At 38.4% G+C, this 22,419-nt stretch overlaps 1 protein-coding gene across 3 annotated transcripts in view; it reads right to left on the reverse strand.

Moving 5' to 3' along the window:
* Positions 1–21,092, reverse strand: part of CDKL5 (cyclin dependent kinase like 5) — a gene marked incomplete at both ends in the record, with an annotated part of 78,539 nt that extends 57,447 nt beyond the window's left edge. For all 3 annotated transcript variants that reach the window (XM_082498735.1, XM_082498734.1, XM_082498733.1), the window contains 2 exons: positions 20,443–20,477; positions 21,029–21,092. In XM_082498735.1, the coding sequence (XP_082354861.1) occupies positions 20,443–20,477; positions 21,029–21,092 (99 nt within the window). The remainder of the gene's footprint in view (positions 1–20,442; positions 20,478–21,028) is intronic.
* Between the last annotated feature and the right edge of the window lie 1,327 nt (positions 21,093–22,419).

Below are 22,419 nucleotides of genomic sequence, written 5' to 3' on the forward strand. Positions count from 1 at the left end.
CAACCCTAGATGTAAAACAGAACCCAAATTCAACAAACGGCTATAAATTTTTTTCTGATTCTGAAAAGTAGTAATAGTCATTTCAGTTTCATACCCCGATCCTTTTCCAATTCAATTTGATATTGTTGCCTGTTATATCTTGAAATTGTGAAAAAAATGAGAACAACAATAAAGCTATTTATAAATAGCATAATACTGCATTGGGCAGATACCAGTACTCTTTAATTACTTCTTATAGCATAATCTTAGCACTCGGAATACAAGTGATAACAAAGTGAAAAAGCAGGAAGTCAACCTGTACTACCTTTATGTCTTCTTTGAAAATATTGCTGACTCCATAAATGTAGAGGTCAGCAAGATGTTTATAATTACATTGTATTTCTTAATTCTTTGTTATTACTAACGTAATGCTCCTTTCCTGGGCACCTTGGAACTCAAGAGTAGGTAGAATTTATTGGAAAATACTACTCTGTTTTATTTTGGGGGGCAGCGATGGTGTTAGTTTTTGGTTTGGGTTTGTTTTGCTGTTTTTTTGTTTTGTTTTGTTTTTTTAAATGCGCATCAATGTAGAAGTCTTCAGTGTCATTATTCCAGCTTTGAGCATCAACAGTCTCAGCATGATTGGCTAAACTTCAAGCTTTAATTTTGAAATTTTTACTTCTGCAACTGATACAATCTGTTTTTTATCTTTCATATTTTAAATTTTGGGGTTTTTTCTTATCAACAATCTGACAGGCATTTTTTTAATCTGTAAAACAAGACCTGCTATGAACCAACGGCAAACTTGCCAAGCAGGTTCCTGAGGCCAAAACTCTTCAGGTAGAATTCATTTTCAGATTAAGACATCTAAATTCAGATACCTGCATGTGAGTTAGGTGTTCAAGCCTCTACTATGACAAGCAGAGCTGGAGAGCTCTAAGTTGACCTGTCACTCAAGACATGATTCAGTCGCCTAAACACAGGCATCTAGTAGTGTTTACAATTCCCTAGGTATCTGCAACACTCACATGGTATTGGCAGAAATGACAGAAGATTTGCAGAGATGTATACATCAGAGGAGAAGCTAGAGGTAAGGCACAGCATCCCAGGTATTGCCAAAAGCAGCAGGAGCTTATGCTTAGGCAACTAAAATGCACCTTTCATCCCCAAAGCAGCATGAATTGAACTCTCCTCTATTCCTTGACTAGATTTCCACTGACTACAGTGGGACTTTAGACACTTGCACAGGTGCACACATAAATACCTAAATTTGTATCTTAACCATGTCTCTTTCCAGGTCTACCAGCACATAAAAAGAAAACCAAATCAAAGTATATATTCATTCCCATACCTTAAGCAGGTATGGAAAATGCATGGAAATCACATTTGGATTTTCCAATCATGGGTAAAATCAGTTGGAACGTTTGGTTTTTTTTATTTCTTTTAATAAAAAAAAAAAAAAATGCCGGTTCATTTATCTTTTTATCAAGTACCTCCCTCAGTCTCCACAACCTATCAAAGACAATCAAGAGCTGTCCTGCTGCAAGGACCCAGTACCTTTGGATGCCACCTATCTGGTCCCATTAAACTGTACAGGCTGAGTTCTCTTGAGAAATTCCCAACTCCATCCTTACCCACTGCTGGTAATTCATCTTCTTCCTCAACCCTTTCACCAGGCATAGATACCTGGGAGATTTTGCTGGTAAAGACGAAGGCAAAGAGGGCACTGAGCACCTCAGACTATCTGGCTCTGCTGTCACTAAATCGCCTGCCCCAGTCAGCAACGGGCCCACACTTTCCTTGTTCAGCCTTTCACTACCAAAGTAGCACTAGAAACCCTTCTTGCTGCCCTTACAAATCTCAACTCCAGCAGAGCTCTAGCTTTCCCAGCACCACCCAGATCCACCAAAGCAATGTTTCTAAATTCTGCCTTTGCAGCTTGTCCATGCTTACACCTCCTGTATACATTTTTTTTTTTTTTTCGCACTGGAGCTCCATCATGAACACCCTTCTTAGCCACATCAGTCTCCTGAGAAGTCTGCTTGCTTTCCTAAGCACTGAGACAGACTGCTTGTGTGCTTGGAGGATGTTGTTCTTAGACTGCCAGCTTTCCCTTGCCTTTTAGAGCTGCCTCTCATGAGCTCCCCACCCACCAGTTTCTTGAATATTCTCTATTCAAGGTCTGTACTCTTACTTTTTTCCCCCTCAATCTACTCATGATCTTGAACTCCACTATTTCACAGCCATTGTAGCCAATTATTATAACAATCTGGCTGGCCCTTCCAGCACCTGTATCAAGAAATTTTCCCTGACATCCTCCATAAACATTTGGAACCACTTACAGCCCACCATATTGCTCTTCCAGCAGATGCCAGGGAAGTTACAGTCCCCCATGAAAACCAGGGTCTGCAATTCAGAAACTTCATCAGCTGTTTAAAGAAGGCTTTGCTTGCTTCTTCACCTTGATCAGGTGGTCTACAAATAAGTCCCAAAACAATGCCACAGTTTCTGGCCTCACCTCTAATTCTGAACTACAGGATCTCAACTACACTGTCACCCATCCCAGAAAAGAGCTTCATAGATCTGAGACACTCCTTCATACAAAGGAAAACCTCACCCCTCTGTTTTTTGAGCCCATCTTTCATGAAGTGCTTGTATCTATCCACCATAAACTTCCAGTATTAATTCTATTTTAATAATTTTTAAATGCTAAGTAAATTTTCCTTTTAGGGTGCAAGCTAGAGTAGGATTTCCCAAACTTGGTTTGCTCAGTTTACCATTATTTTAGAGAGAAAAAAAAAAAAGTGTGTCTTGGTGCTGAAAGAAAAAAAAATTAAAAATAGCAGCAGCAACTGTTATTTCCATGCTGCAGACTTACACACGAGGTTCATCGATGATCTGGATGAAGGGATAGAGTGTACCATCAGCAAGTTTGCTGATGACACTAAACTGGGAGGAGTGGCTGACACGCCAGAAGGCTGTGCTGCTTTACAGTGTGACCTGGACAGGCTGGAAAGTTGGGCAGAGAGGAACTAATGAAATTCAACAAGGGTAAATGTAGGGTACTGCATCTGGGGAGGAATAACCCCATGCAACAGTACAGGTTGGGGGCTGACCTCCTGGAGAGCAGCTCTGTGGAAAGGGATCTGGGAGTCCTGGTGGACAACAGGATGACCATGAGCCAGCAATGTGCCCTGGCGGCCAAGAGGGCCAATGGCATCCTGGGGTGCATCAAAAAGAGTGTGGCCAGCAGGTCAAGAGAGGTCATCCTCCCCCTCTACTCTGCCCTGGTGAGGCCACATCTGGAGTACTGCGTCCAGTTCTGGGCTCCCCAGTTCAAGAAAGACAGGGATCTGCTGGAGAGAGTCCAGCAAAGGGCTACAAAGATGATTAGGGGATTAGAACATCTTTCATATGAGGAAAGGCTGAGGAACTTGGGTCTCTTTAGTCTAGAGAAAAGAAGACTGAGGGGGGATCTTATTAATGCTTTCAAATACTTAAAGGGAGGATGCCAGAGGGATGGGAGGAGTCTTTTTTCAGTGGTGCCCAGTGATAGGACGAGGGGTAATGGGCACAAGCTTGAACATAGGAAGTTCCATCTTAACATGAGGAGGAACTTCTTCACTTTGAGGGTAGTGGAGCACTGGAACAGGCTGCCCAGAGAGGTTGTGGAGTCTCCCACTCTGGAGACATTCAAAACCCGCCTGGACGCTGTCCTGTGCAACCTGTTGTAGGTGACCCTGCTCTGGCAGGGGGGTTGGACTATATGATCTCCAGAGGTCCCTTCCAACCCTGACTATTCTGTGATTCTCCCTAACTTTAACTTTCCCTCTCATGCAGAAATGGCAGCAACAACTCCTCTGTATTTTGGAATGAGCCTTAAACCACCAGAGGTGGTAATCATCTATTCAGGTACCAAACAGCCATTTCAGATCTGCTCTGGAGCAGAAGCAAGAGCCATGGTTGAGCTTATTTTTGGTTTTAATATATTAATTTGAAAAAGTGTATGTTAGTAACAACAAGCTTTCTACATCTGGGGGAAAGCCTAAGCTACAATGTTGTTCTTGTTGAGAATCCCAAAGATCAGAAGTCTTGTTTAGTGCTTCCAATTTTTAAAAAAGTGTTTTAAACTGAAAACTGGTTGGTATTTTTTCCCATTTTGGGCACACAAAACAGTGTAACATTGTCTTGTCCATGCAATTTAGTAGATAAAAAGTGTTACTGAATATAACCAATGCCTTTGGTAATCTGGTCTCAGCTCATTGATACTTTGGGCTGTAGAACCTTTCACAGATATCTACATTAACCCTAAGAATCTGCCATTCCACGTCTTCTCCATCTTATGGTATCTCGCTTCTCCTCAAGTAGCACTAAGGCTCACAAACATCCCTTTCACTTCTTTCAGATCTTTAATGATAATATTTTTGAGGTATTCTCTAGGGAAGGGATGACAAATTTGAACAGGAAATGCCACCTGCATTTCCTAGCCTCAGTTCTTTGGCTATTTCTTCCATTAGACTACAGTATTATTGAGAGAAAATATTCTCCCCACCCTGCCCAAGGATTTTGTGGCACGTACAAAAAGATGTGGTTTTGCTCTCTAGTTTTTTTGCTCAAGAGATGTTTTTGCTGAGATTATGCTCTTACCAAAGCAAAATTCTAGGGCCATCTTATGTAGTGAAAGCTCTATAGGTGCAAGTTGGTATTATTTCCTTGTCCTAATTTTTTTTAATTGTTTTAACATTATAATAGAACAGGACCATTTTTCCTGACATTTTATTGATCAGTTCTCCTCACTTATGACTCTTTCCCGACCAGCCTGATGGTCTACAGAATCCTAAATCAATGCTTTTTCCTACTTCCCTTTCAATTTATCTATTTAAAAAAAAAAAAAAAAACAAACAACTTTTTTTTCCAGTCTGTATATTGATATGGGTTTCAGCAGACATCTTCATTGCTTCTCAAAGTTTCCACATTCAAGTTTGCAGAGAAAGAAAGGCTTTTCTTCTCTCAGATTATACAGACAATGCACTCTTTGGACAATAAGAGAGAAATTCTTGTCCCTTAAGAAAACTGCCATTTTGCTCTGCCAAACTTTTAAAACTGCATTCCTTTTAGAGATTTTTCTCTTCTTTATAGCATAGCATTAAGGGTTAAAATTCAATGCAAACTGCTTAAAAAAAAGACAGCAGGCAAGATTCATACCTCAAACACATATGGGTTTTACTGATCATTGTTGCAGAGGTCAGAGGAACAGGAGGGCTGCCTCTACACAAGTTGCATGGTAATTTAGTCAACCTGGGAAGCAGAATGTACATGAGGAAATAAAGGAATCTGCACCCAAGGAAGAATTCTGCACCCAAGGAAGAATTCTGTTACTACTAACAGATGACAAAAAACCAGCAGCTAAGCCTTCATGAAAATAGCATTTCTACAGATGAAATTTCAGTTTTTGGAGCTAAATTAAGAAAGTGAGTTTGTGTCTTATTTCAGGCAGTTTCTGCAGCATCCAAAGACTCATGACTAGATCATTATCTTTTCTCTTATATCTCAAAAAGGAGAAAAAAGTCTAAGCATCACACAAGTTCCAGGAAGATTAGAGGAAGCTATTCTAACAAAAATCGCCCCTACCAATAAGACTATCTAACACATCCCACTTTTAGATCTTGCATACACACATGCACTTTTGAGCAGGAAAAAAAAAAAAAAATCATGCAGAATTTAGGTTTGCTGTGAAAGTTTGCCCAAACATGACAAACGAATACTTCTTGGAAAACAGGGAAGAAAAACAGTGTCTGGATCTTACCAAGTTTATTGTCCCAAACACTGGAAACAATACGTGGAGAGAGGGGATTAAAAAGCATAGAATGAAGAGCTGATAGCCAGGGAGTACATAGGCTAAAGAGACTAGAAAAAGAAGGCAGACAAATGCAGGCCACAAACAGATTGGAAGAGAGAAGTGGGATAAGCCACCTGGGCTCACAAGTTAGTATTAAAACCAGTATAACAAATAAGCAAATGAATCTGTGAACATCTAAAATTTTACTGGAACCCCATTTTACCGAAAGCAGAGGAACAGTGAGAATTCAGAAATAACTGCAGACCCACTAAAACCACAGACGAGTCTCATTCCCAGCATTCTAGCATGCACGGGGGATGAAGGCAACAGGTTACTAGCTACACCATCTCAAATACTAGAAGCTGACAGCTGTGTGAAAACTGCGTGGGCATCCATATGGTGTTATATGATGAATTTTGTATTTGAGAAGTCTAGAAAATTATGTGAAAAAAAGTTTATCACAGTGTACATAAGCAAGGCAGTATTTGAGGGGAAAAGGTAGCATTCTTTTATTAGAACTACTGGGGCATGCAAAAGAAACTGAAGCCCTTCTCCAGGTCTAAAATAGAAACAGCAATCTCCAAAGCTAAATTTAAACTGAGAACAAGTATATTCTCTGTTGAAAAAGACTCAATACATCTACAGAAAACCTCGTATATTTCCTAAGGTAGAGTCCATCTTCATTTAGCTTTAGCCAGCTAAGAGTTATATATCCAATGGGTGTCATCAATGCTTTCCCCACAGCTAGTAAAAGCAGGGGAGGGAGAGAAGATTCAGCCAGAAGGTTACCAATTTTAACCATTTCCAGATGGTATGAAATGCTTTTTGGATGTTGGACTTTCTCAATTTATATAACCTAGAGAGATTGGTTATGTAAGACCTACACACTGGAACAGTGGATGAGATTAATTCCACCCAAGTTACTTGACTTTGCAACCCTTCTGTCTGTATGTTTTTGTTCACGCATGCACAAACTTATATGCCTGCACTTGGTTTTAAGGTACATTTCAGAAATAATGATCAACACTAGTAACTTCAGAGATATTACCTTCTCTGTATCAGTAGTCTTTGAGTTCCACTGCTACATTATCATCATCACAGTCCATTGGATTGTGTTTGTAATACACATGCTAGGAATACAAATAAAGTATTCCCAACTGTGCTACTGAAGTAAGAACATCTCTATTGCCAACGTAACTGTGCAGCGTCAATTCTCACTTCCCACAAAGCAATCTGGCATAGCTAGCAGCGAGATCAGAATTTCTCAAGCTCATCCTTCTTCTTTAACCTGCACATTAGGGGAAAAAGGTACACGTTCTCTGGTGAGTATATTCATGAAGTTATAAATATCTCTGCTACGAGCTTCGCGTTTACTTTTCCTGGTATAATTGAAGGTACTATCCGTGATCAATAAAGCTTTAAATAACTTGCAAAGAAGGCCCCATGAGAAGTAGCACCTTTCTTCTGTTAAGCTTCCAGGAGCATGTTTCAGCTAAGATCTTGGTAAAAGCACAAAGATTTACATGACAAGTTGTCATAAGAGAAATAGAGATTTAGAAAATATGTTATATATTGATCTACTAGAGCTGTATTTCTCTCAGTTCCAAGGCACTATAAAGATTCATTTAAATGGAACTGAAAGAAAAAATAACAATTGGAAAAGCTTTAGGATTTTTTGTGGAATAGAAATTTCAAATATTTTACTTAGTAAAATTTCTCTTAATATTTAACAACAGTACTGTTAGTTCAGATTTGATTAGGGGGATACAAAACATTTAAGCCTACTGCAAAAATCCAAAAAGCTAAAACAGTACAAGTAAGCTTGAAGCTTCATTGTAGTACTTAGTCTACACTAGATGCAGATATGAAAAACAAAGATTCTTCAGAGGAAAGTTGCCTTCTGTCCTTTGTAAACCGATATAGTAGCAAGCCTTCTGCTGGCACAGAGTGTAAACAATAGCTCTAACAACAGTTTGTTGACTAGCATTTCTGTTCAAATGTACTAAATCTGACTTGGATTTCATTATAACACAATTCTGGATGTGAAATTATTTTATATTTAAAAGAGTAACATTACAGTCTAATATTATATAGTAAAAGCTCTGTGTGTGATGAGTAATATAAAACAAGTGAATCATTAATTACTCCAAATTCAAGTAAAATCTGCACTGAGGAAAAAAAAAAAGGAAAAAAAAAAAAAAGAAGAATCAATCTCCTTACACAGTTTCCACTCAGGTAGTACAGTGTAAATAGTCAACTACCACCACCTCTTCAAAAAAGAAGAGGTGGCCTTGCAAAATGTCAATTGTTAATGCACTCTAACCTAAAAATCAAGAGGGGAAAAAAAAAAAAAACCAAACACAAAAACTCAAATCCATGGACAAAAGATCCCTAGACCTAATTATTCCTTTATTTTTGTCTTTCCACAGATCTATTCTTTGCAAGAATATGCTATGCCCTCATCATTTGATTCCTGGCCAGATGTTTTCAGAAAATGTTTCTCCCATTGAAAAATTCTAGGATTTGTTGTTTCCTGTAGAAATAGAGCTATTCCAAAAAAAGTTTTCCTAATAGCTTAGAAGTGGTAAAAGATTGCCTTCCTTCATGCAAACATGTGCTTTTTCCCTAAACAAGATCACACAATCATGGAATTTTCAGAGTTGGAAGGGACCTCTAGAGATCATCTAGTCCAACTCCCCTGCCAAAGCAGGATTGCCCAGAGCACATTACTCAGGACTGCATCCAGGCGGGTCTTGAAAAATCTCCAGAGAAAGGGACTCCACAACCTCCCTGGGCAGCCTGTGCCAGTGCTCTGTCACCTGAACCGTAAAGAAGTTTTTCCGTGTATTTGAACAGAATTTCCTGTGTTCCAACTTGTGCCCATTGCCCCTCGTCCTGCCACTGGGAACCAATGAAAAGAGCCTGGCTCCATCCTCCTTCAACCCACCCTTTAGATACTTGTATGCCATAATAAGGTCTCCCCTCAGCCTTCTCTTCTCCAGGCTAAAGAGTCCCAGCTCTCTCAGCCTTTCCTCATAAGAGATGCTCCAATCCCTCAATCATCTTAGTTGCCCTTTGCTGGACTCTGCAGCAGTTCCCTGTCTCTCTTGAACTGGGGAGCCCAAAACTGGACGCAGTATTCCAGTTGTGACCTCACCAGTGCCGAGTAGAGAGGGAGAATGACCTCCCTCAACCTACTGGCCACACTCTTCCCTATGGAGCCCAGGATTCCATTGGCCTTTTTAGCAACAAGGGCACATTGCTGGCTCATGGATAATTTACTATCTACCAGGACCCCCAGATCCTACTCCTCAGAACAGCTTCTCAGCAGGTCCACCCCTAACCCATACTGGGGCCTAGCATTCTTCCTCCCCAGGTGCAGGACTTTCCACTTGCTTTTGTTGAATTTCATTAGGTTCTTCTCTCCCAGCTCTCCAGCCTGTCCAGGTCACGCCGGATGGCAGCACAGCCCTCTGGAGAGTCAGCCACCCCACCCAGTTTGGTATCATCAGCAAACTTGCTGAGGATACACTCTGCCCCCTCATCCAGGTCATTAATGAATATATTGAACAAAATTGGACCAAGTATTGACCCCTGGGGTACACCACTGGTTACAGGCCTCCAACTTGACACTGCTCCTTTAATCACAACCCTCTGAGTTCTGTCACACAGCCAGGTCTCAATCCACCTCGCTGTCACCTTATCTAGCTCACACTTCCTCAGCTTCCTAATGAGGATGTTATGGGAGACAGTGTCAAAAGCCTTGCTGAAGTCAAGGTAGATGACATCTACTGCTATCCTCCCATCCAGCCAACCAGTTATAACATCACAGAAGGCTATCAGATTGGTCAAGCATGATTTACCCTCGTTAAATCCAGGTTGACCACTTCCAATAACTTACTGTTCTTCAACATGTTTGGAGATGGCATCCAGAATGAGTTCCCCCATTACCTTCCCAGGGACAGAGGTGAGACTAACTGGCCTGAAGATGCTTTCCCAATAAGGATAATTTTTCAGAAAGTTCCTGAAACATGATCTTTAGATGAAGAGAAGTAAAAGCTGAGAAAATATAATCACGAGACTTTGCCTGTGAAGTTTTTTATTCAGATTTTGGTTAAAGACTTGTACAGTCCTGCTAAATACTTTGATAAAACAACAGAATCATTGTCATCTGTATTTCACACTGAGGCACGAGTGTTCAGTTTTCCTCATACTCATAAAAAGAACCAACTAGTACATATAAAAATCTGCTAAGAGGCAAAAATTGAATGTGCTAGTATCAGTTTCTAAAACTGATCAGAAGAGACCATTTGCTGTAACTCATTAACTAAACAAACGCGTAGGCATATGTGTGTGTATACACTTCTGCATGGCTCTACACGTACACATGTGAAATTGAAAGGATGTTGGTCAAGCAACAGAAGCTAATCTTCAGTAATATAAAACTACCAACTTAACTGAGAACCACATTGAATAGAAAGTGAGAAATATTGCAGAAAGGCTGATGTCCCTTGATTTTCTTCTCTGATACTGATGTAATCTGAGAGATCTGGTTTGCAGTCTCTGTTTTATGTGATCTGGAGAACCTGGATGAAGGGGGCACTACATCCCAGAATTTCTAAATAGAAATACCGTAGAAATACCACACTCTCCTTTTTTTTTTTTTTCTTAAATCTGCTAGAGTCTATGGGATAGATGTTATTTGGCCTCTCTTAAGCCTTCCTGAAGGTCACTAATGAAGTTCCTACTGATTCTCTTTTGCTCCCCAAATAGTTTCAATTCCTTAGCACTACAGCAACATTTATAGCAGTGGAAACAGGAAAGATTCACAAAATTAGAGCAGGTTCAGAACCCAGGCTGCAGTTCCACCAGATACTATCTTGTATACATTTCTTAATACTGTTCTTCACTAGATGATGCTCTGAGGAGGGGGGGGGGGAGGTACACACCACTCTGATGAATTTTTTTCAGAGTCACAGGAAATTTGATCCTGTAGAAGCAGCAGCTAGTCAGCTTTAATCTGCAGATGGCATTGCCTGTAACATATTTCTGTGCATAAACATGGCATTATTCCATCTCTGTTGGAAATGTTAATTGATTTCAAGAAGATAGCTTGCCTCCTGGTCAAGATGTGTACTGTCAAAAGAAGAGGTAGGTGTAACCAGCCAACCAAGTTTTTTTGGTCCTATAGAATTTCATCTTTCTACACCTCTGTGCATGATTACACTTATAAGTGTAATCTATGTCTGTTATGCTTGAAAACCTCACAATTAAAAAAAAAGTCTCTCTACAGCTGAACAGGAAATTGATAATGATGGTAACCTTGTTCATCCAAGGTTAAGTCTAAGGAATCTAAGAAAACCACTTCGCAATTAATTTTCAGCACACTGGAATCTGTGGTAATCTTGTGTTATGAGAACTGTAAGTAAAAATATGCTTCATAACACACATTCAGGAAGGATTTCTTCTCAATATCATAAAGACTGTGGACTGAAAGATTAGGAGATATAGCAGCACCCAAACAAAGCTTTCTCTCTCAAAGCATTTTATGGTCAACTGATAATTAGTTGTTCAGTAAGGCAGCACAATTCTATACTAAGAACTGAAAACATAATAAAAACAAATTTTTCAGAGAACATACGCATTTGTGCACCTTTTTCTGCTGCAGAAGTATATAGCAGATCAGGGTAAGCATGAATAGCATATTGGGGGGGCACTGAGAGAGTATGCACACAAGAGTAAACAAGCAAGAGAAGAAACTGTATAACAAGGTTTCAAAAATAATTTTAATTTTTACTGATAACAGAGAAAATTGTTCCTAGGATGGTTCTCCAATGGTAAAATTGAGGGAAACATTATGCCAAACCCAGAAGGTTGCAGCACAGCTGACTCGCAACCATACCCTGAATCATGCCAGCAAGAGAACGGCAACAAGGTTGCAGCTTAGAACATATACCAGCCTTTCTCCTGTTAGCCCATCAGGGAAACAGATTATAGACGTACCTTTCAAACACAAATTTCAAACAAGAAAAACAGGTAACAGACTCATGGAAGTTGAAGTAAGCAAGACAGGCTAAGGACCATCTCGTAGCAATGGACAACTTCTAAACATAAAATATATACAAAAGATGCAAGAACTACTTTGTCACCACCACCAAGAGGCATCCCTGAGATGTAGCAGGGACTTGACAGCTAGCTACCCCTGTCCTCCATCCTGCACATTGGAGATACTGCACAAGTTGGATACTGCCCAGGTGGGCAGGCACACACACCTTTATACATCTAAGGGTGTAGGCATGAGGGTACAAGTGAATGAAATCATGAAAGAATGGGTGTCGGTGGGTACAATCATTCCACTTCAAGATCCTGCAAATATTCACCTTCCGTAAGACTTACACCAAATTCTGTTATACTAATCTTTCTATGCTGCAGTACTCTATGGAAATTAGTATTCACACAGAAGAAGAAATAGATGCTTTATCAAAGTCTAAGTCGCAAGCAACTATAAACCAGAGAGCAATGTTGATATCTGTTTCCAACAAAGAGCTACATGTGCTGTTCAGAAACAAATCCTCACTTTGCTACACATCTGGAAAAATGAAAATAGAATTCCATAAAGCAGGTGATTTTTTCATAATGCACAAAGCTACACAATTACGTTGCAAGGTGTTAGGATTTAATTTGCATGAAGATTGGTCTAATTTACCAATCTAAGCTAAAATAATTAAGGGATAATATAATAAAAATGCAAATACTTTATAAATCCAGAGGGTGTTTTGGTTTTCCTTTTAAACTAGAAGAAGCTTAAATAGATTCCCTTTAGAACAGGAGAAGCTAGCATGCAATTGCACTGTTCTTTATCAAAAGCAAGCAGCAGACTCATTGAACTTTATTGTCCAGGTGCAGCTAAATATAGCAAAACAGAAGTACATGTCCTGGAGAGTTTCAGAATTGTAATATAAGGGATAGCTAGCATAAAGAATGCTTCCAGTTCTGTGCAAACCTGTCACAAGTGCTATCAGTTGAAGAAACACTGAGCACTATGCAGTCTTAACAAAACAGCCTCTGTTCTAGAGCTCAGACTGGCCTCCCACTGTATCCAAAACTTCTTGATCATCATACTCTGACACCAGGCTGGTATAGTCCTTTAGGCTTTTAGCTGAGATCAAACACCACATACGTTAAGCGCAATTATTAAGTTCTTTGTATGAAATTTTGCACATTTGTAGACATTTCAAACAGCTATCATGTTATAAATGGAAACTACTTTCCTTTTTTTCCCCCCATTAATTGTTATCCAGACTTTTAATGAGAGGTAAATACTGCTATACTTGAGAAGTTATGTATTCCAGGAATTTTTATTCAAAAAGAATAAAAATTTTTCTAGATTTTTAGGAGGGCATTCCACCAATTAGGAATTACACAGACCTGAGTAATCATGAAAAAGTAAAGTACTTTAACCAGGACATTCAGAAGGACAATTTACTATTTAAAAAAACACTGTAATCCTTACTGATGAAAAAATAAGTGTGCTAAGAAGAGCTTAGAGCTCTCAGATAAAGCAAAATGCTGCGAAAGTTTTCGCTATTGTTGTCAATGTTTCAACTACATTGTCAAGTGTTCCTTTTCTAGAACTCCTGGCTTAAAAAAAAAAAAAGCTTTAAATTCACAAAAACAATTAAATAAATAAGTTAAAGTAACTGGTATAATTCAGGACACTTGAATGTGTAGTAACATTTTAGATCAACTTGTCTTCTATAAATAATTTTGAAAGCCAGCTAGATGATCCAGATCCATTGTTACCATGGTATATTTAAGAATCTACATTAATGACCTTCTCAAAAATTGAACTGCGCTCTATTTTACTGACCTTTATCTAAATACATGGAGTGTCCAGAGATCAGTGATTAACCTGGTGCTCTTAGAGCTGCTTACGTGTCCTACAACAGTTTAAGTAGTCCACAAGAATCCCTCACAGGAAAAAACTTAGCCTAAAATTTAGAAATACCATTTTCTTTGCACCAATTACACTACACTACACAGTAATTTGCAGTTTGATGACAAGACTAGACTGTAATCCAATATTCAAGCAAGTTCATACTGCTACAGATGTAGTCCTGTAATTAGCCATACGGTGTTCCTTCTCCTATATATTAATTTGCATTAACTATGAATTCCCTAGACTGCACCACTACTTTCCTAACGATCTGAGACCCTACATCAGGTCTCAAATCCTCATCAATTTAAATTTCTACTGCTGCTTCTGCTAAGAAATACTATAGTGAGGTTCTTAAACTTTAATTTTCACCATAACATTTTCCACTTTTTGCAAGAAAGAATAATTTGTATGGATAGCCTTGGTTTGTGTGCTCATCATATCTACACTTAAAAATAAGACTTCACTTACAAATGCATTAGAATGAGATACAGCACTACAAGCTGTTTGCAATTAAGAACCATTAGGGGCAGCCACAGAACATACTGCTGCAGGTCTGAATACGATTCCTGTATTAGTACAAGTGTAATGATATATAATCTATTTGCAGATGGGAATATGCAGCAACTACTAAGGAGCATGTTTATTTACTGGCAATATTCCAAGGAAAGGTGTTATTTGCAGCCTGAGCAGTATCTTTTCACTTAGCCAAACCAGTACCCATAGCAGGAATTCATGCAACATATTATGTAAAAGACTACCAGAAAGACCTGTAGTTTCTTTAAGAAACAAAAAGTGCCAGAGATGTCTGGTTAACCTACTACAGCCATTACTGTGACAAACCTGAAGAAGCTGTGTGACTAAAAGAAATACTGATCTGAAATACTGTGACTGTAACAAATTACTTATCTTCAACTTAATTTAAATGGAAAACCATCAGTAATACATTTCACATATCCTTCCCAAGGTAAGATGAACCACTCTTGCTATTTTTAACTCAGGCTCCTATGACTCCTTCAGTTACCTGCATTACCAGAGTATAAGAGTGATCACCTGTTTCACTCCCTCCCTCTTCTTGTTTCAAAGATCTGCAGCATCAGGTGTCTCTGCACCCCAGCTTTGTGCTGCATCAAATTCCATTATCCAATGTTACCATGGCCAAGCCAACTTAAGCCACCCCAGTTTGTGGCACCGAAAGCAACACCTTCACACTGTACTGCTTTAAGTTCAACACACCTGAAAAAAATAATCTTATTATCCCCTTCCATATCAAGTTAGTTTCACCCCTCTGAAAGCACACTCGCATCTCTCCCCTGCACCTTCCATTTCTAAATTAGCCTTTCAAAAGAAAGCAGGGAGAGAATGACAATTTTGAATACAGAATACTGCTCACATCTGAGCAGGGTTCATAACATGACAAGTACAAAGAAGGAAGTAAGGGAATGGCGTGTCATACAAGGGACCTTTCATAGAGCATTCTGGATTGTCACAAAAGACTCAAAGGGAAACAACACAACTGCAGACATCAGAGCAGCATTGTTCCATTGATATGGGTACAGACAGACCAAGCAACATGAATAATGAAAAATGTTAGATTTAATGCATTCATTCTCATGCTTGCTTTGTACAACCTCACCAAGTCGTCTTAAAGAAATCATTGCATGTGACTCAAAAAGATAGCAAGAGTTCATATTAAAAAAAAAAAAATTCCTTGAAATACAGTATACCTTAGCAATCTACAGCAGAAGTAACAGACAGAAGACAACACAACAAAAGCAATTAAAAGGAGACGTGGGACTACCCTACTTTATCCTTTCAGCCTACATAGCCTTAAAAGTGTGAAAAACAAATGTTTACTTCAGCTAATCCCAGGGCTCAGACTTCTAAGAAACTGGGACACCACCAAACAGGAATTTAATTTTTTTCCACTGGAGCAGGTAAGTCATTTTAGGGTTGCATAGCTTCCTCAAAATTAGTGCTTTAATGGTTTTTATTAAGAGATACCTTATAAAACAACTCTTTTTTTTTTTTTAAAGAAAAAAAAAACCCACAATATTGCAGAAAGATGAGACTTGGGAACAAGACTTTAAGGAAAAAGAAATAAAAGGCAGCAATCTTGTAACAGAGAATATTATAGCCCACCTTGGGGGTGGGAGGGGAGGAAAGACCAGTCAGCAGCTGTCTTCTCAACCTGTTGGATCCCAGCAACTTAATTTCTACCCTCCGTTCTGCACAACTATCTCATGTGTGGAGCAATAACAGTACATATATGAAACTTTCAATACTACATTAGCATCCTACCCTGCACAGCAAGAAGGCAGCTCCCAGAAGATCTTCCAGTACCTAAAGGGGGCCTACAGTAGAGCTGGGGAAGGACATTTTACTAGGGCATGTAGTGACAGAATGAGGGGGAATGGCTTTAAACCAGAAGAGGGCAGGTTCAGATTGAGCATTAGGAAGAAGTTTTTCATTTTGAGGGTGGTAAGGCACTGGAACAGGTTGCCCAGAGAGGTTGTTGAGGCCCCATCCCTGGAGGTGTGCAAGGCCAGGCTGGACGTGGCCTTGGGCAACCTGGTCTAGTGGGAGGTGTCACTGCCTATGGCAGGGGGGTTGGAACTAGATGATCTTCAAGGTCCTTTCCAACCTAAACCACTCTATGATTCTATGTTCACTGTATATCATTTATACACACATATAGAAAAGTGATAACCAAAGTGAATTAGCACCAATAAAGCTCACCACTCACTGCTGCACTCAAGGGAATGCCATAGAGGCAAAGTATAGAAGCCCATGAAAGAAATACTACATACCTAGTATTTCAAACCAGATCACTCAACAGTGAAGTTGAAGCAAATGGTTATTAAAGAGTTAATAGGATTTTCAGCACTACAGCTTAATAGCTCTATTTTCCTCACATAATACTCAAGACAGATCCTCAACTCTGACTACTGCAAACATTTACTACTGGCACATTTTATTTGCTTCAGAAGCTCAAGTGGTTTTAGGTGAAGCATAGTTATATGTAAGTTGATGGTATATAAAAAATGCATAAGGACAGAATACTTTACATAGTACATGGAAATACCAGATAATACTTTAAACGGTACATACAGGTAAGTAGAACACTTAAAGGACAGATGGCTTTAGGCATAGGATAAGGTAATAAAAAAAAAAATACACTGCTGGCATAATCTGTGCTAGAATATTCTGGTGATAATGACCTTCCAGTAGCACTGTACCAATTAGAGAAGGTGAATACTGTGGGGAATATCACAGCATGCCTGCCCTGTTCTTAATCCGTTGTTTACCTCTAACAAAATCACTTTTAAGATACTGAACTAGCTGAACTCATCTGACTCAAAATGACCATTTTTGTATATTTCATGGTAGTAGACTGGAAAAAGTCTATGCATTACTCAGCTTTCAGCTTTACTCTGAAATAACAAAACTGAGTGCTCAAAATGCTCCTAATATAATTCAAATTTTGTTGGAAGGTTCTAATTTTGGAAGTCAATCATACCTGAAGAAATACAAATATTTAAAATATGCTTTGCCTGAATTGTATCACTTGGCATGTAACGCTAAATGTTCTGCTTACCACAGCGGTCTGTTTTCCATAACTTTTAATAGCAGTACATTGATATTTACCTTCAGATCCATCATTAAAATGTTAAATAGCAACATTGTACCTAGTGTCTATCTCTGTCAAAACCAGATAGAAATACCTCTCCTTAACTCACAGTATTACAGAAAGTTTAGTGAAATACAAATGCTACCTAGAAGAGCTACTTTAGCTTTTCTGATAATGTTCTCTTAGCAAAGAAAAAAATGCATATAATAAAGATAAGGCATTTGCTCCTTATGCCATTGTCATCTCTAATTTAAATCCATATACACATGCCAATGAAATGCACTGGGGTACAAAGATACATATTTTTTGAAGCACCAATGGATTTTATGTTGGAAAATTGTTGCAATTAGGCGCCAGCTCCTCATTTCACACAAAATTTACCCTCTCACCAGTCCAAAGGAGATACGTTGACTTACAATAGCTGAGAATTTGATCCTGGCATGTTATCACTATTTATAAAGATGAATATAAATACTTCTACATTCAAATTCTTCGACATAATTGCTAGCTTTACACAAAAAGAAAAGCAGTATGTGCTGCGGGAACATGACCAAGGATGGCCTGGTATATACCATACATACATTAAAAATACTGCAACATTTTCTAGCTTTTACACTGTTTCTGGATTTATGTGATACTGAATACAATTACTACATAATGCACTCAAAGTTCAACTGTGCTACCTGCAGACAGCTCATGTGGAAGAACTTATTACTTTCTTCACCCATACTAGAAAAAAGTATGTCCGTCAGCAGCCAAACAGTAAAAAAAACCCACATATCCTTGCATTTCCAGGTAATTCTGTTAAGATTTCATGAAAGTGAATTAAATCTTTGTTTTCCTAGACAAGTAGGAAAGTTGTATTAAAAACAGTTCTTGATCAAGGAGAACAACTACATATACTAACCTGCAATATATCTTTTTCCTTCCTTTGTATACAAGTAATTTTTCTTAATGCACATTTTTTGTTGTCATGGTTTGGTAGAAATTCCAATTTTGAGCTAATCAGTGACTGGCTTTAGGCCTCACCTAAATCCCACCCCTTTAGTTTAGAACATCTTTGATGTCATAGGAGTTAGGATCTTCTCCCCTCTTCTTCCTCCCTTTCCTTTCCCATTAGAAGGGTTTTTCTTTACAACTTTAGTTCTTTTATGTTCATTCTAGTCAATGTTTAATATCAGAGTCTTAAAATTTGTCTGTAATTTGGACCTTTTATGTCTTAAGGTAAAGAAAAATCTGGAGCAAACAGGCAGCATAGACTCATAGAATGGTTTAGGTTGGAAGGAACCTTGAAGATCATCTAGTTCCAACCCCCCTGCCATAGCCCGAGAAACCTCTCACTAGACCAGGTTGCTCAAAGCCCAATCCAACCTGGCCTTGAACACTTCCAGGGATGGGGCATCCACTGCTTCCCTAGGCAACCTGTGCCAGTGTCTCATCACTCTCATAAGGAAAAAATTCTTCCTAATATCTATTCTAAATCACCCCTCTTCCAGTTTGAGGCCATTACCCCTCATCCTATCACTACATGTCCTTGTAAAAAGTCCCTTCCCAGCTTGTTAGAAGCCACTTGCAAGAAGCCTTAATAAATACCACTTTGTTTTAGAACTTCAATACAGTTGTTCTGATCAAGCTTGAAGCTACAGGAAAAAAATGGTGTGAGTACCTAAAAATTTAGATCCTCACAGTGTCCTTACACAGGCTGGAGGAAGAAGCACCACCCTCTGCTAAAGGAAAGCTCTTGCTTCCTAGTCATTTGGTATACTATAAGGTATTCTTATAGGAACTAAGATGACATATAATTCTGCCATTATATTACACTCAGAGTACTAAACTCTTGGATGAGGATACGACTAAAGACATGGAGCTTAAATTTCACTCAGCAATGCAGGAGATCCTAGCAACTTTTTGAGTCTTGGTGAGGTTACCTTCCATAAAGAAGAGAGCTGCCTGGTATAAACTGTATTGTCACTCCCCTGGTGCTCTCAAACTACTCACGCAGAATTATTATTCCATAACTACCCAAAAATATCCAATTTACCAAACCCATTCTATCAAGTGTTAGTCACCACCAAGCACAACAAGGCTTCAGCTTGAGACAGGATCTTTCCAAGTTATAATTTTTTTTTTACCTTTTTAACTTTAAATCAGTATAGTAGTGCAAGACACTCCAAATATAACTATTTGCCCTGTGCAAAAGTCCTTCTGTGTACATGCTAAAAGCCAACGCAGGCCCTCTGCAGAGTGTTAACTTTTTCTAGAAAAACGTGTTAATTACATACAAAAACTTTTATATATTCTTGGATCACTACAAATGAATCATTCTATGATTCTGAAATGTTTTGCTTCAGAGAAGTAGAAGTTATTTTGTTATGTGACTACACTGCAGCTCCAAATCTATAGAGTAGTTCATGTCAGAGTTCCCTGTTGATGAGTAGTGAGTTCACCTACATCCAACTTACACAGAAGTTAAGATAGTGTAGACAGGTTGCCAGACTTCATTTTCGTCTGAAATAAGGGTTTTTTCTTTCCTCTTTTTTTTTTTTTTTTTTTTTTTTTTTAAACACATTCCTCTTACAAATTAAAATTAACAAGCGTAAGATTCAGTGCTTTCTTACTGCAATTTGATTGTCTGACAACTGTAGAAATTCCACATGGATCCCACTCCCTCCCTCCCCATCCCAGACAGGTAAATGCTTAAACAGCAGTATTTGGCAATTAATTGGACATTTTAATTGAGACCACTTGAGCATAAACTGCATTCCAAAAGAACCTTTTTTTCCCTTTTTTTAAAAGCTCTCTCAGTTGAGATTAATGAAACATTAGTAATACTTCATATATTTCAGACAAATGCTAAACACCAAAAAATGGAGGTTTGGTACTAGATGTAGCCATTTCCTCTGACATTACTGCAATTAAAAAACTGAATAACCGACTGCAAGGAAAAGCCCACCCCAGCTGCCACATCTTATACATAGTAACATCTCAGTTCTTATCAAAAGTCACTGTTTCACCCAAATACCAACATTTATCTCTGACTTAAAGCAATTTACTTACCTTGTGTCTGCATTTAAGTACAACGCCATAGGCTCCTGAAACAAAGAACAGATAAAACATCTCAAAGCAAAAGAAAAAGAGCAGCAAGATGAAAGAGTCCTCAGCCAGCTCCTGGCTCTAGAAATAATAATATTGTTCCCAGTATTATACAAAACTTGCACATACAGGTACTATACTAAATTTCTGTGCGTTGAAACAATTTTATAAACATTGCTTGAAAGTAAATGGATTTTACAGTGCTGAAATTATTTTTTTTAAATATACTTGCAGAGAAGTTCCATAACTTGCATCTCCCCAGTATCACTAAAGAGAAATTAATATAGTAAACTTTAAAAAAACCCAAAAAACAAACAAACAAAAGACCCCGAAACCCACAAAACTGTCAAATTTATCTTCCTTTGCTTTCATCTTCCAAACTTCTCCTTCCATCTGAGAATGGAACTAGAAGGAGCTGCAGAGAATAAGCTGATGTTTCTCAAGATCTGCATACAAGCAATATTTTGTAAATGAAAACTTACTACCATCAAGAGGACTAAGTCAAATCTACAAAAAATTCTCATTCATTTTTTATTAAGGTACTACTTACCTTCACCTACAACCCCAAGGATCTCAAATTTATTCATCACATTACCAATGTTAGGAATCTTCATCAAGACAAATTCCTCTTACGGTGAGAGCCACAAAACATGGCACAACAGGGAGCGTCCAAAGATTTTGCAAAAGGTAATTGTGAAAAGGCTCTTGGAGAAAAAAATTCCACCTTGATCAACCAGACTTCTCACACCTTAATTTCTAGGCAGTCAGTAGCTTCCTGGGGAAAGAAGAGAAAATAATGTAATTAGTAGTTTGTTTTATTTAGTGAGAGAGCACAGTATTGTCTCACAATTGTAACAGACAATTAATTTACTTCTACATTTTATGATCAAGAGAACTTAGCAGCATGTATAATGGACGGAACCTATTCAGAACATATATCTCACAGAACAGCTGGCCTTGTAATCCCATACTTAGGATGTCTTTTACAATAATAGCTAACTTACACAAAGTTATTTTCTACAGGACAGAGGTAAACAAAAACGTTGATAGGAACTACCTCAGTGAGCAAAAATACACCTGTAATTACTTACATTCTCAGTTTGATGTATGTTGACAGCTAGGTATAAAAAATTGTGTTTAGTCCATTTATTATTTGTCCTCTGTAATGACAAAAAGGATAAGGTAGAAAGAACACTAAACAATACAAATTATTCTTGTAATACTATTTTCCATGATTGTTTAAAAAAATAAAGGAAATTATTTGCTAGACTGACTAGCAGTCAGATTTATAAAATTATTTCCATTTTCATCTTATTTAATGGAAATGTAATAAACTGAAAAAAAAAAAAAAAAAGTTTTTTCCCATGTTTCCCAAACACTGAAGTAATTTGTCAAATCAAGCCACTACACACAGGGAAAAGAACAAGGTTTTTTGTGTCTGTCCATTTTAGGCTCATTGTATCTCTCCTACAATCTCAGGAGGCTGATAAACTAAACACACCAAAGTTCGGTTTTGCTAATTCAGACTGCATTTTTCCCCCTAATGTCAAGGGCATCTATCTTACATTCAAAAACGGGAAAAAAGCTAAAATAGCTTCACCATGAATCTGAAATATGTCATTTCCACAGGTCAGTGCTTCAAGAGCTGGACTACTCTTGAGGAACAAGATGGCATCACAGAAGCGAATTCATTTAATTAACTTATGTGTAATGGGCGAGTGTGACCTAATGATACTGGGTTCAGCTCACACAGACGGGAAGCCTTGTTGCTATTTCACTAAAAGCCAGGGGTGCTGGCCAAAAGCCTTGTGTTGACCAAGTCACACATTAACAAAAAGGACAACTCAACAGTGGAGGGAAATCACAAGGACACTAGACTCAGCAGAACACAGGGAAATAATCTGGGGTGGGGTGTCGTTATTTTAGAAGTGACTTCATGGC

This window comes from Vanellus vanellus, assembly GCF_965231255.1.
Source record: "Vanellus vanellus genome assembly, chromosome: 1".
Taxonomy (NCBI): domain Eukaryota; kingdom Metazoa; phylum Chordata; class Aves; order Charadriiformes; family Charadriidae; genus Vanellus; species Vanellus vanellus.